Here is a 16,185-nt window from a genome sequence, read left to right on the forward strand (position 1 = left end):
CTGTACCAGAGCCACAGCACAGGACTGGCTGCCCTGTGAATGCTGTGAACGATAGAGGTTGTGTATAGGAACAACTGTACTGGCAGAACTGCACCACATCACATGCATTACAATTAGAGCCTCAGGTGCTGAAGTTAAAAAGGTGCCTGGCAGACCAAGATAAAGGGGTATGAAAGCAACCATCTGAACCAGCTGTATTAGGAAAAGCAGGTAAGACCCTTTGTATTCCTTTGGAAAATATCTGGTTATGTGCAAGTGTGTGCTCCCAGAGAGAGGGGGAAGTGGGTTTGAGTTGGCTTCCAGAGTGATTACACTCTGTTGGGCGGAGCATGAGAAGAGCTGTCAGCCAGAGTGGTGTAGCCGACAGTTTGTGTGTGCGTGTGTGTTTATGGGTGTGTGTTGCAAAAGTGTGAGGAAGAGGGATAGTTGATGTGTGATAGAATCTTTGGCTACTACTACCGCATCCTGTGCCATATTGGAGTCTCTGAGAAGAAAAAAACAGATACAAAACCTCTCTGAAAAGGTAAGCTGCTGACTTTCACATCAGCTCACTGTGAAAAGGAAGAAGCTGCAGATGTGTACTTGTGCATGTATGTGAGAGAGGGAGATCTATCTGTGAGATAGGTGGGCGTTACAGCAGAACCCAACAAAATCGAATGTGAGAAAATGTGGCATCTCCTCATCCTTGTGTGTTTTTGGCTGAATGTACGTACCTGGGTTAGGTTGAATGTACATGTGTATTTGATTAATGTAGTGTTGTGAGTTTTGCCTTTGTATGCGATTGTGTAGCTCTTTGTAGAAGGTTCCATCAGGGCGGTGTTGTGTGGAGACACCACTTATCCATAGCTATTGCATGTGTGTCGGTACACATCATCGTTAACATGGACAGAAGAGGGCTCCCAGAAGAGCTCGAAAGCTTATTATTAAATAAAGAATAAGACATGAATTCACTCCTACAGTGTGCCTTGTGTAGCCTGGTAGAGAATGGCTTTTAGATCAGTTTGTACTTCCTCTGTGTATTTGTTAGAAAAAGGGATTCATGAAAAAATGGGGGAGGGGATAAAGAAGATACTGGAGAAAGAACGATGGCTGAGGGAGGAAAAAAGTAGCATATTTGCAAGGAATCCCCAAGGAGTCCCTGGTGAATTCTCATAACGGTCAAACAGTCTTGCTTCCCTGTACGGAAGGATTATTAAGAGATATTTGGGTGTGTAAAGGGAGGCTGATGATTCATTGCTTTTTGTTACAGCAATGCAGCTCATCAGTCAATTCATTAAATGGGCCACATAACACACTATATACTGAAGCAACATAGATCACACCTTGCCTGAAATACATAACGTGAGCTTTTATCTGTCTCCCTGTTGCTTGCCATTTTTTTCTTCTGTGCTTACCACAGCGACATGCCATGTTATGTAACAGTGAGCATCTTGTTACATTCAGGCATTGTGGTATATGATTTATCCTGTGGCATAGATGTTTAACTATATATATATATATATACACACACACACACACACACACACACACACAAACCACACAAACACACACATATATATTGTATGAAATGGACAGTGAATAAAAAAACTATTAAGGAAAAATGCACAGCTGTGAGTGTGTGTATGTGTCATTTTATGGTGCTATTTTCAATTTTTATTTATTTATTTATTTGATGCTTGAAATGCATGTATGCTACCAACACCCAAACACAGCCACTTAAAAAGAAGCAGAAAACATAATCATGACCCCTCCATGCTTTTCAGCCAATGCTAAGGGAAAAAACATGATCATGATTAAGCCTTGTCAAATGTCAAACCAGTCATCACAGAATTGGAATGAGTTAGCAGCTTTTGTCCACGCTGGGCCCCAGATAATTACTCTGCACACACACGCGCGCACACACACACACACACACACACACACACACACACACACACACACACACACACACACACACACACACACACACACACACACACACACACACACTGCAAATCATCTCCTTCTCACAGTGAAAGACTATTAGCCATGTGGGTCTAACTATGCTTTGATTTTAAAATGGCGTATAATGTAACCTGTATTAATACTTTGATGATTCAGTATATGTTATATGTACACATTTTAAACCTATTTAAAAAGTACCTTAGAATGTTTATCAACACATTAAATCACATAAAATTGTGTCTGAATTAGGGCAGCATGACATGTCACAATTTTTTGTTCACTAATATATATATATATATATATATATATATATATATATATATATATATATTTACCCCTTGAACCCCAAGCATTATTATTTAGTTATTTATCTTTAAGTAAATACTACAGTCTGTTATCTGGTATGAATTATTCAGTAACTGAAAAGAATATATTCAAAAAGTTAGATAGTAACAAGAGAAAGAAATTCAAGGCTTGACTTTCTAATGTGTTCTGGAGGTTTAAACATTGGTTTTGGTTGGTTAAATATTGACATAATTTTTACTAAAATTATTAGAATTCACTGAATCATTTAGTGATTAATTTAGTGATATTGAATGTTGATGTCATATGCAACTTTTGATGTGGTTTGGTTTATAAGCAGTATAATTTGAGCATATTCAATGCTTAACACTTATGGGGAGTCAACAAAGATAATGAACTCCTGTCATAAATAAATATGTTTCTCAAGAATACGTTTGGAGAAAACCTTAATAAAATGTGTTTTGGAAAAGCTGCATTGATTCGTTGATATAACTATAATATCAATTGAATTAAAACTAATCACTACCTGAAATCAATATTCAGTAAATGCCAGCTCTAACATTTTATGTTAAACTGATTAATATTTATGTCAGTACTAAGAATTTTACACATATTCTGCTGTAAAGTGTGCAGAGTGCATTGGTCTGAATGTTTGGAATGTTATTAACTTCTCCGGAGTCTTGGGAGTTCTTGGCATGTGGTCCATTTTGAAGGAAGCCATGTTTATACCAGTCCTTCAGCAACACACACACACACACACACACACACACACACACACACACACACACACACACACACACACACACTCAGACACTTGCTCCTGTTTCCCTGGAAACAAAGTGTTCTCTGGAACTGGTATCATTAAAGCCTTTTCAAGCCCTAATTCAGGTGAAAGACCTGCAATTTGTCTCATCTAATTTTTACTGTAACCCATGTGCAAATTATGATTGTGGTCAACATGCACAAATGATGAGAAAAAATCATATAAGAACATAATACATATAACACATCCCAGCTTAGAATTTCCAAATAATATTATGTTGCATATGCTTTTCTAATCTGTTAATCAAATACATATGGCAGCATCCTTTTAAATAACAGCCTAAACAAGACTGCACTTGTTTTAGTATTGAACATTTTTAACGCTGTCCAGATTGTTCTCTTAATCCTCAAGGATGGACTGGGTGTGAAACAGTGCTTGGACTTGTTGCTGTTTGTTCTTCATCTGCAGCTGTGAAGAGCTAAAACCAGGTCAGGAGGGGCTGCATGATTTAAAAGCTTTCTACTCAGAGAATAAACATTTCACAGCCCATTTGAACAGTGGAGTAATAACTTGGAGTTATGCTTCTTGCACATGCTGCTCAGAAATATAATAGTATATAATTAACACAAAGGTTTATGACTGATGTAGCTAAACAAGAACACAGCAAATTGAATAGTTGGTGTACTTTCTGATATACTGTAAATGCTTGTGTGACTGAAGACAGATGTGGAGGCAACCACTCGGTGACCCATGGTGTAAAGCTAGTTCTCGAACTTCTCTCTTTGAATTGCACTGCAGTTTATAGTTTGAATATACAAAGTGGACTTCTGTTATATATTAACATGTTATAATTTTCAACAAGGGATGGGATGAAATGTATGCTGCACATTTCAGTCTATCAAATGGTGAAAATGAACTTGGATGCACAGATATGCACACAGGCACAGTGTTAATGAACTGAAGTGTGTGAAAATGTTTGCTATAATCAAACCTTTAGGGAACAAAGCACACTCTTTATCAGAGACCATGTTGATGAGAAACAAATGAGTAGTCTAACAGCTGAGTCACTCACCCCAGGAAATAACAGGCTTGTGTCCTAGGGTTGGGTTCACTAGAGTGTGTACATGACTGTAAGTTGCCAGAGGAAAGGGCTTTATTTTACACCTTTATCACAGCCCTGTTGAATATTGAAGAGGTTTTCTGACAGATATATATATAGCATTTGCAATGGGTCTCTATTGTCATTATATTTCCAACCTGGAATTTTGTCTCCATTGTCTCTCATTGAGTCTGTTGAGGAACAATCTTTAAAATCTACAATATTCTGTAAGTGAGTCCCTCTATTATTTTGCAATTTCAGAATTGCAGAAAAGCAAATTCAAGCAAACGCTCCAGTATTAGGAGGAGCTAGAAATGTTCCAAAATTACCACAAATTTTCAGCAGATTTGGGTCATCAAAACATAAAATTTGAGAACACCTATCATAGAACATATTAGCAAGATGTGGTAGCCTAGTGGTTAAGGTGTGGTAGCCTAGTGGTTGAGTTTGTATCCCAGGTCCACCAAACCATACTGCCACTGCTGGGCTCCTGAGCAAGGTCCTTTATTGGTTGTATAAACTGATATTTAAAAAAAATAAGTAAGTCACTCTGTATAAGGGGTCTGCTAAATGCTGTAAATGTATTCCCAAACATATACCCCCACACACACACAAAATAAACAAATGGCAGCTAAAAAGTAAGTCCTTTAATCAAAAAATATTTTTGCCAAATTGCTGTCTTGTAGGGAAATAAATGCTTAAGGAAACTTTGTGGCGGTTACTTATTACACCACATTGCATTGCATTGTTGATATTTTTCCTAAAACAGCACAACCCCACTATTTTAATCCTTATACCAGTTATTCCATGGATTGCACTTGTGTGTGATTTTACTCAGAAGTTAGTGTAAGCACATTGCTTAGAGTTGGCTTGACTTGGGTGTGTTCACAACACTTTTGATCCTTAAAGCTTTTTCAGTTGTTCCACTGGAACCTTTAAAGGATCCAAATAGAACCTTTTTTACTAGAGTGTGTAAAATGATGTTATAGCAATGACTCAGATCTAGTTTCAAACTGCTTTCAAAATATCTATTGATGTAGCGAATTTGTGAAAAGATTAAATATTGCTTGAAAGCAGTTCATGAATGTGGAATTCCTTGGTGCTGCAAAGCTTCTCTGGAAGAGAAACTGGTCCATGTTTTAGATCGAGAGAGGAAGCTATAAAAGCTTAAAATATTTAGCATTCTTTTGATGTACTGTACTTTCAATTGTATTAGAATAAAAAAAATTGCAAAACATAAATAAAATTTAAAACTATATTTCTTCTTTCTCGTTTTCTCTTACAGGATTATTTATCTTCTTCTGCTTCTAATTTTGGCTTTTCGCCACATCGAATCATCTATTTCCACCCAACTCTATCCTCAGCATCCTCTACTCTCGCACCATTTAACTTCATGTCCTCCTTTAACACCTCCATATATCTCCTCTTTGGCCTTCCTCCTGACCTCTTACCTGGCAGCTTCATCTCCAACATCCTTTTACCAATGTAACCATCTCCCTCCTCTGTTCATGTCCAAACCATTTCAATCTCTCCCCAAAACAGCCACCCTGAGCTGTCCCTCTGATGTGCTCGTTCCTAATTCTGTCCATCCTCATCACTCATAAAGAGAACCTCAGCATCCTCATCTCTGCTACCTTCATCTCTGCCTCATGTCTTTTCCTCACTGCTACAGTCTCTAACCCATATGGCATAGCTGGTCTCATTACTGTCTTGTACACCTTTCCTTTGATTCTAGCTGACACTCTTCTGTCACACAACACTTTGGAAACTTTTCTCCACCCACTCCAACCCACCTGTACTCGCCTCTTCACCTCTTTTCCACACTCCCTTTTCCACACTGGATGGTTGAACCCAAATACTTAAACTTCTGCACTTTCTTGACCTCGGCCAACTGTAACCTCACTGTTCTACTTCCCTCACTCTCGTTCATACACATATATTTTGTCTTACTACGACCGACTTTCATTCCTTTTCTTTTCAAAGCAGACCTCCACCTTTCCAGGTGTTCCTCCACCTGCTCTCTACTCTCATACCAGATCACAATGTCATCCGCAAACATCATTGTCCACGGCGATTCCTGTCTGGAATTATTTTAGCACCATTTCTTAACATGGCAAATTTTTTTAAAGGAGAAACACAAATTGTATTAAAACATATTCATTTATACAATATTTTATAAATGAAGCATTTTCTGGAAGACTTCATCTAATGACTACAAAACTACATTTAGACCACATTAATTAGACCACATTTTTTAAATGACTCGAGGTTTTAGATTTTCAAGAGCCTTGTACCTGTAACCATTTTATAGCAAAAGGGTGCTATGATCTTTTTAACTACAGATTTTAATACCACATAAAAGTAGTTGCCTCTGCCAGGAGGTTGTTTTATCCAAATAAATAACCCACTGCTATGTCTCATTTAGCTTAAAATATATATCTATATAGAATATGATGGGAATGAGGTCTCTCAAAATGAAATCCTTAGGGTATGGGAGCTCAGTGAAAGCTTGAAAGGTATGACAATGATATGAATTAAATCCTATGGCCTTCACAGTTCAATAGATCAAAACCTATTTAAACACCTATCGAAGATTTTGGACGGACTGTCCTCTTCATTCATAAATTAATTTCTACATAAAAATAAGTCTTGTCTTTGTATGAGATTCATGCTGATGTAGAGATTGGCAGTAAATAAGCAAAGCAATAGTTTCACACCACTGACAGACTGCAGAAATGGGGAAGAGAAAGACAGGGGTTTAAGATGTGAGTGAAAGACAGAACAACATATGGAAAGAGGAAGAGAGGGTGCCATTTCTCCAAACATGCACGCAGACACAAAATCATACAGCAACAAAGAGACTGTAGGACTAATCTTCATAATGGGCATTTTTTTTATGTGAAAGTTCTCTTTGTGAGCTGCTTCACACCTTTTAAAGAGGCTTTACAGCTGCAGTAAAGTAGCCAGAGATAAGTTATTAGAGGGTGATTGTGTTTGTGAGTGTATGTGTAGGTGGACGGGTGTTGGTGAGCTTCTTTCAGATTTGACCATTTGGATGGTAAAACCAACAGCACCTATTAATTCACCCCAGAGAAAGAGTTTCCAAAGCATTTTTTAAAATCACAAATTTAAGTTTATGTTTTATAACGTTGAAAAGGGACGTAAAGACTATCCTTAGTAGACAGCTGAATAACGAGAGTGACAATTCATAATCCTTCTGCCCTCTGAAACACATCCTCTGATTTTGATCATTTTCTAAGGGAAACATTGAAAGAATACACATTCACTGCAAGGATATGTACACCTTATGATCACTGAGATACACCAACCTCAGGAATCCTCCCACTTCCCGTACCTCTTTCACCTCACATACCACAGTAAGCACATTGTCGAGTCTGGCCAAACTCTTAGGTTAACATACGTACCTAGTGCACTTCTCTCACATACCCACCTCTCTCTCTCTCTCTCTCTCTCTCTCTCTCTCTCTCTCTCTCTCTCTCTCTCTCTCTCTCTCTCTCTGTCTCTCTCTCTTTCTCTGTCTTTTCCTTGCTTGCTTGCTCACACATTGAGCCCCTATAAGGTAAAAACAGTGAGCAGTATGATGTGAGGACAAACAGGAACTGAGATCCAAAGTTTCACTGTTTAAAATTTATGCTGATGTTATGAGTTGTTATAAGGCAGTATAGTTTTGACTTAGCAAGGCTGGGCTGGCTCTGATATCCTCTCTCAGCTATTTAAATGTGAGTTCCTGTATGCTTGGCCTGGCTCTGGCCTCAGTGTTGATTTCAGAGTGGAACATTTCACCTCTCATGGATGCTTTGCCATCTTGGTTGCCTAGCAACTGATGTTCATTGCAAAAGAGGGGTTGCTGGTTTCAGTGTGACATTTTTCCCCAAGTCTTAATGAAGGGCACTAATGAATAATTGTCCAAACCACTGACTTGTCATGTTTAACAGAGAATAAAGGTTTTGACAAGGTTTACTCCTCTTTTTCAGTAATCAGCTTCAGGATGAAAATGAGACCAGCAACAGCAGTTGGTCAATTTAGATCTGAGCTATTCTGGGGAGTACAAACACCGTTTTAGGCTGAATTCCCAGTGGGGCTCTGCTTCCTGCATGCAACAATAACGTTGTTAAATGTGGCTTAGAACATGACACAGTGACTTCAGTGAAATAATGCAATAAGTCCAGGAAATGTGATTGGGATGTAATCTGGTAATAAAGAGAACATCATAAATAATGATGTGGACAACAGGAGACTCACTTTATTAAAGAGTTTTTTTTAGTAAGACATGTTCCCTGATGAATTTAACTTGTGCCAGCAATTATTTAATTAGAAATAGTGCAGATCACACACTTGTGATGAATCATCAAATAACTGATGCAATATTGTAAAGCAAATAATAGTTCAGTTCTGTCAAAGGCTGCTTGGGTACTTCCTCTCTCTCTCTGGATATATATAAGCCAGCAGGCTGAGCCAGACTCATTAGTGAGACCGGGGTCAGTGACAGCTGACACATTGGCGCCCCCTGCTGCTCTCTCTCATTAGTAGGCCTTTGTGGTTAACCTTTCTGCAGATGGGCCTACTGAGATTTAAAACTCTAATACACCACACACCCTTTGAGCTTACAGTCTTGACAGGTGTGTCACAGCATGCTATCAATATCCATGTAAGGGAACAAACAACACAAAGCCTAAATGCACACTCGCACACTCTTTCACACAGCATGGCGTTGTTATCCATGTGGCAATATTAAACAACAGTGACACACACACACACACACACACACACACACACACACACACACACACACACACACACACACACACACACACACAAACCCTACCACATCACATTAATAACTGGGAAATATCATGCAGAGATCAGTCTGTGTTGTAGACACCCAGTAGAGCTAACTCAGTAGTCTGCACTACTGAGGGATTGTCTGTTGTTGCTCTTTAGATAAGCCTGTGTGTGTGTCTGTGTGTGTATATGAAACATATGTGTAACAAAGTCTTTTGTGTCTCAGTGGCACACTATATATCTTTGTAGATATTTTCACAAGAATTTTTTTTTTTTAATCTTTCCTATAGATCAGAGTCTGAACAGAGGGATACAAGACTAGACCTTGAGCAGTGACATTCAAGGCATAGAGTGAGCTGAAAAGACTAAAGAGTGATCTAAGGTACAGTATACACAATGATTAAATATCAGGTATATACACAACCTTCACACAAATTATATGGTCCAAGTCATACCTCACATGTGGGATCTAGAACCAATTCAAATAACACTGGATGCGAGAATGCACCCAAAATGGGATGCCCACTCTGTCCCAGGGCACACGCTCATAACCATTTCTTCTACTGTTATGATATAATGACACCCAGTTCTAGTATAGCATCTCACACACGTCTGCCATCAGACCTACAAACAACAGTTATACTAATTTTGGAAATGAAATATATTTTGTACATCAAAGAGGTCAAAGAAGCATGGCCAAATCCATGCAAGCAAATATGCCATGAATAACAACTAAATCTACACATTAACATTTTTAATGATTTACAGTCATCAAACCTCAACCCTATTGATCTTTGGCATGATGTGGGCTGTTTGTAGCAAGTCTGTGCAGCTGTCCAATTTATAGCCACTGGGCAATGCAATCATTTGCACATGGTAAACAGTTGCAAAACACATCCAGGATCTTGTAGGATCCATGTGCAAGCTTTTCTAAAAGAGAAGGAAAATGGAACACTACCAGATAGCAAAACCTATAGTACATTTCATATCAGTGTTAGTTGTTTCTTTCAGTATGTGTAAAGAAAACAATTCAGCACAAAGACAGTCAAATCCGTGCTTCCTATCTCATGGTGTTGCTAGGCAGCATAAGAGGCAGTTTCACAATGACGCAGTGGTATTAAAAGGAAATTTTCAACCATGTGATTTTGTGGCACATGAATCAGTGTACAAACATAATTAATATTGCTGTGTGTCCTTGTGCAGTAGTGTTCGTGTTTAAGCCTCCCTGTCCAGCAGACTCATGGCTAGCAACAACACTGCCAGCATCGCCCAGGCACGTAAACTGGTGGAACAGCTCAAAATGGAAGCTAACATCGACCGTATAAAGGTGAGGGGGAAAAAATGTGTTGAAAACCATGCTATCTAATGCATTAATCAGAAAGATGTGTTTTAAATTACCACCTGCAACATTTTTCATGTTTGTCACTGGCAGGTGTCTAAAGCGGCTGCAGACCTGATGTCATACTGCGAAGCTCACGCTAAGGAGGACCCTCTGCTGTCACCTGTGCCTGCTTCTGAGAATCCCTTCAGGGAGAAGAAGTTCTTCTGTGCCATCCTGTAAGCAGTGATGGCTGGCCTTGGGCATGCCTGCTCCATCTGGGACCCACACACATTGATGTTAAGAACGTAAACCTTTTAGAGAGGCCTGAGGGGCAGGCGTGCGGTGACTCCTCAACCTCACCTGGTTCTCCATGCACCCCGTGCAAAACCCCAACATGGAGGGAGTGCCAGAGCTGTGCATGTTTACAAGGGAAAGCACAGCCAACATGAGCAACTGGCATTACAGCAGCTCAAGCTGGATATGATGTGTAAATTGCAGTATTAATGCGGTATTTTGTGGTCCCTATGAGGTATTCAAATGTTTTGTTTGATTCCATTAAGTTGATTGTGATTTTCAAGCTGATCACTGAGCAGAGAACCATGGTTCATCATGGAAATGTTCTGATTTATTCTTTGTTTGCTCTATTTCAATAATCATTGATTTCTCTTAAATGAGTTTGGTATATATGACTTAGGTAGCTTTCTACGTATGTACTTTTTTTTTAATTTAATAATAATAGATAGGTAAAAACATTTTTTATGAAAGATTTGCACACATACAAATATTCCTAACAGATACGTATCTTTATGAAACTGATTACAACATTTGACTATGTATAGCAGGCAGTTTAATTTTTGTCTCCTTCAAAATATAGGTCTTTTTACTATTTGTAAAAAATCAACTGTGTTGTGCTGTATGGTTTGAATGTCTGTGGTGATTCCAATAATAACTGCATGAAAACTTATAAATTGGTCAAGTCTTTTTTTTCTTAATGATAGGAATTTCTAAATTCAGTTAATTAAAAAAGTTAATAAAATTGTACAAAGTTTTAGCATGTATAATTAAAAGACATATATATACTTACAATTATAGATACTTTAAGATACTTATATTTTTAACCAAAATTAATTCCAAAACTAGTTTTAGAAATACATGTAAGAATTTTAGGAGAATGCCACGCCAATATATTTTATAGTGCATAGACTATTATACTAGACTATACTTCTTGTTCTGAAAATAAATTGTTAGAAGCCTGCTTTTGCACATATAATGTCACATAACATCTATATAAGATATAATACTATGCTCTGTAAAATGGCATATCAAATGGCTACATAAAAATAGTGTTAGAAATTTGGTAATTATCAAATTTTCCTTTAGGGGTGACTTAAAGTTTTCTGCTCTTAATAAGAGTAAGGAATTCCAGCTACATAATATTATACAGATGTGTTCTCTGCTGAACTGCTGTCCCTCGCTTATTGAATTTTCTTGCTTATATAATGTAATATTTACAGTCTATAAGGATGGCATTTTGTCAATTACTTCAGTCGATACTTCAATACAATTTCAAAGGCACCTCATATCAAATATTACTTAAACATAACTACTAAAACTGACAACATAAACAGAACAAACCCACAGTTTTGTACACAGATGTTGGTTGGACTACTGATTGGAAGAATGTGAGTTCGGATCCCAGGACACACGAAGATGCCATTGCTGGGCCCTTGACCTTTAACCCTCAGCTACTCAGGTGCCACTCTGTATAAGAGAGGGTCTGCCAAATGCCACAACTGTAATTGTAAATCTCACTATTCTTCTCAACAATAATAAACTAAACTCTGCTCTTTGAGTCTACATCTCTGCCATTGATTACACATCTGCACTATGTATCCATTAGACATTGCAGTCTCTATTTAGCAATTATCTAAAATTATCAAAAATTCTGATCTATTTATGTGGATCAGAAGGATACTGTTACAAACATATTCAAAAGACATTTAATGATTTACACACTGAAAGATGTTGTGTTGCTCAACACAATTAACTCATCTGTAATCTGAACACAGTTAGCAGCTAACCTTAGCCATGATAGGCAAATCGTCACTAAGAATGTAGACTAAAGTTAGCTTATATTATTTTCTTGATGTGGATTTTAGGCAACCTACATTGGATTGCTAGAGACACAAAACATATGGATGCTAGCTAACTACCAAGCCTCTTACATAGACTGAAATGAGTTACCATGCCAAATTCATTGATATGATACATAGCAAATCAGAGAGCTCCTTTATATTTGTTTGTTTGTTTGTTTGTTTGTTTGTTTGTTTGTTTGTTTGTTTGTTTATTTATTTATTTATTTATTTATTTATTTATTTATTTAAATAATTTTCACTCTTATTTGCATGTAGCCATATCCAGCTTCTGTTGGCTTGGGAAAGTGTTAGATTCAATTGTACGCAATAAAACGTGTTTATGAACACTTTTCCACTTCTGACACAATTCAGTACCACAAAGAAACATCTTAAAAAACAAATTCTGGCTTGCCATTAAGAATAATTACAGTGGTTATGCAAGGTTTATACACCCTTATTAAAAAGGAAAAAGAACCTCAAATAAATAACGAATATAAATTCAAGTGAAAAACAAAAAGAAATGTTTTATGAAAAAAGAAAAGAAAGAAATTGATTTATTAATTTGAAAAATTTGATTTATTTTATACTCAGAATTTTCTAATCACATTTAAGCCCATGTTCAAAAGTGAAGTTACACTGATGACCCATATTATTCTGAATAAAGATCAGCTATTATTGTAGGATTTTCTTCATCTTAATCTTAAAGTGGTTAAGACTTTGTGTTGTTGATCAAAAGATTACGGTTCAAGCCCCAGAACCGCTGTTGGGCCCTTGAGCAAGGCTCTTAACACTACCCCTCTGCTCCACTGGCACTGTATAATGGCTGACCCTGTGCTCTGACCACAACCTGCAAAGCTAGGATATCCACAGAAAGAATTTACCGTGCTGTAATGTATGTGGCAAAAATAAAGTCAGCCTCTGCTTCTTCATGATAGGATCCACAGGATTTTATTGTTGAAATATATCAATTTGGAGAAAGAAATTCTCTGTATGAGGGAAGACTGTGAAGGCCAACATCAACATGTGGAACCACAGTGACATTACTATAAGAATGACATTCCTCCAAAATTGAAGAAAGACAAGATAAAAAGGAGGCTGCAAAGAGATCTACAGTAACATTAGATATGTTCAGATGGGATGAGATCAGAGCTCTGTGCAGCCCATTATTGTTCGTCCACTCCAACTTTAGGAAACTATGCATTCTTGGATTATGTACAGAGTTTGGACCTCTTATATCCATTGACGGGAAATTGTAATGCCACAGCTTATAAAGACATTATATACAGTTTGTTTTCCAACTTTGATGCAATAGTTTACACTATTACTATTAGCTTATAGCCCTCTCTTGGCTGATGCAGTTTTTTAATCAAGGAACATTAATGGCCAATGTTTTGGATTGACCCAGTCTCAAGTCAAGAAGCATTTAGTCAGTTTTGGATTGACCCAGTCTCAATTCAGAAAGACCCAAATCTTTCTTCTTTTGCCAACATGACCTGAAGAGGGCTATGCACAGAAGATCCCTCAGCAATTTAATATATCTGGAGCATTTTTCCAAGGAAGAGTGGGTAAAAACTATACACAGTAAGATACACTATGTTGGTAGACTCTTACTCAAAAATACAGTGCTGTGATAAAAACAACAGCTGCTTTAACAATGTATTACACTTGTGCAACCAGGTTACTGTAGATACCCCTGAGTTGAATTTGGCTGATATATAACATTAAAGCTGGGAAAAGATTCAATAAAATGCTTAATCATAGTTTCAGTTTTGTTACGTCACAAAGATCTGCAATTGTTACAGGGGCATGTAGACTTTTTAGATACACTGTATGATCTCCAACTGACATCTCTGACTGATGTATAACACTTAGGGGTGTATATGGATATTAGATTTTGCACATTACCAAATAATTAACAAATAAACTAATTTGGTCATTTAATTCAAATGACAGGACTAAACTAGTTAAATAACAAAAACAAACAATCAAACAAACAAAATAAAACAAACAAAACAAACAAAACAAACAAACAAAACAAAACAAAACAAACAAACCAACCAACCAACCAACCAACCAACCAACCAACAAAACAAAGAAGCAAACAAAGAAACAAACACATAGACTAGATACGTAAGATTTCTCTTTTGGATGAATATATAATACAGTAGACTGAATGTACCAGCAGAGGACAGTGGAGGATCAGCAATGTGCTGATCTCGCTACCAGTGATGCAGTTTTGGGGCCTTGAACAAAACCCATAATGAACTTTATGCTTGCACAAGATTTTCAGGTACTGCTTTTTGTAATCATTTATCCTGCCATTACCAATTATTTAATAAATCTGTTAAATTAAATCTTTTTGCATTTGTTCTTCTTTGTTTGTTTGCTTTTTTGAGCAATTAATTTGCCCCAGGGTAGAATGATAGAGAAGATTCAATAGCACCAACAAGGATTAATACTCCAGTAAGCACATGTTATCCAACAGTTTAACATCTCATCTTGCATAGCACCCTTTCATAGATGGCAAATGATCTGTCACAAATCATCACTTCCAAATCTTTGGCATTATTACGTTTCATACTGGATAATGTAATACTTCAGTATGAAACATGATACTCATTTTGCAAACAAAAAATGTTACTTACGTAGAGGGTTTTAGAAGTTTACATATGCTTCCAAAAGAAATTTGTCCTAATCCAATAATAGTTTTTACAGAGTTTTTTCTGAGGGTCTTACACAGAGTCACGGGAAACCTTATGCCTCTGTCAGAAGACTCGAGGCACAAGAGCACAAGGCATCCTGGAAATGGTGCCAACTCACCACAGAGCACAATCATACACACTCACAGATACTGCAGACAATTTAGAAATGCCACCTAGTCTACAATGCATGTCTTTGGACTGGGGAGGAAACTGGATTACCAGGAGAACATTCCTAAAGCAGAGGAAGATGCAAACTCTACACACAGGTGGAGGCAGGAATCAAACCCCCAATCCTAGAGGTCACAGTAAATGTTCGTTTGTATTGTTATTATATTTTATTTATTCTCTTTATAAGGTGTTATTTAGAGAACATTGGAAGACATTGCTAGTGCAGTTATAATTACAAAAGAAATTAGAAAATAATCTAGCTTTATGAACTGTTTGCAACTTTCCTCTGGTTGAGCAGAGGCTACAGTTGAAAAAGACTAAAGGACTAAAGTGCTCTTGCGTCACTTTATTAAGGTTGAGTTGTGTTTATAACTCAATTGCTTCAGTACCAAATGGGAGTTGAATTGCATTGTACTGAAGGAAACTAGTAAGCAAAGCAAAAATAAACATGTAAATAAAAAAAGGTGTGTGGTGTTAATGTAGATATTGTAGTATTATAGCACCAACATTAGAGGGCGATCTTTACCTTTCTGTGAGCATAGGACTCAGAAAACCCTTTTTTTTAATGCAGCTGTTTCATGCAGAATTACATTCAGGAACACCTGAATATCTGCTTATTCATTCAGTTATTCAGTCAGCAAATCATATGGTACATATCAAACACAGAATTCTGATCTGATAGATTTTGACTGTGGCATGGTTGTTGCTGCCAGACAGATTGATTTGAGTATTTCAGAAACTGCTAATCTACTGCTGATGTAATTTTCACACACACAACAGTTTACACAGGGTGGTGCGAAAAACAAAAAACATCCAGTGAGCAGCAGCAGTGAGTAACAGATTTACCTCTGACTGATAGAAAGCACTGATGCTGGATACCAGTTTGCAGTAAAAAATAAATCTTTACATAATAAGCTTCACTATATCAGCACTTCACAATTTCAAAT

At 37.2% G+C, this 16,185-nt stretch overlaps 1 protein-coding gene across 4 annotated transcripts; it reads left to right on the top strand.

The window, feature by feature from the left end:
- gng2 (guanine nucleotide binding protein (G protein), gamma 2) lies at nucleotides 1-11,197 on the top strand. 4 transcript variants are annotated; one of them, XM_027150361.2, is made up of 4 exons: nucleotides 1-210; nucleotides 9,203-9,294; nucleotides 10,119-10,239; nucleotides 10,345-11,197. In XM_027150361.2, the coding sequence occupies exons 3-4, from the start codon at nucleotides 10,153-10,155 to the stop codon at nucleotides 10,471-10,473; spliced, it is 216 nt and encodes a 71-aa protein (XP_027006162.1). In that variant the 5' UTR covers nucleotides 1-210; nucleotides 9,203-9,294; nucleotides 10,119-10,152; the 3' UTR covers nucleotides 10,474-11,197. The 4 variants fall into 4 exon arrangements, with proteins under 4 accessions (XP_027006162.1, XP_027006160.1, XP_027006161.1 ...); XM_027150359.2 differs by having other exon boundaries at nucleotides 2-210; nucleotides 10,116-10,239; XM_027150360.2 differs by lacking the exon at nucleotides 1-210 and adding an exon at nucleotides 337-523.
- Nucleotides 11,198-16,185: the final 4,988 nt, after the last annotated feature.

Source organism: Tachysurus fulvidraco, chromosome 4, assembly GCF_022655615.1.
Source record: "Tachysurus fulvidraco isolate hzauxx_2018 chromosome 4, HZAU_PFXX_2.0, whole genome shotgun sequence".
NCBI classification, from domain to species: Eukaryota; Metazoa; Chordata; class Actinopteri; order Siluriformes; family Bagridae; genus Tachysurus; species Tachysurus fulvidraco.

Bases quoted from the DNA above. Each gene is read 5' to 3' on its own strand.
- gng2 (XM_027150361.2), top strand. From the start codon at position 10,153: ATGGCTAGCAACAACACTGCCAGCATCGCCCAGGCACGTAAACTGGTG. The intron at 10,240-10,344 runs GTGAGGGGGAAA...TGTCACTGGCAG, and splicing joins CTAACATCGACCGTATAAAG to GTGTCTAAAGCGGCTGCAGA.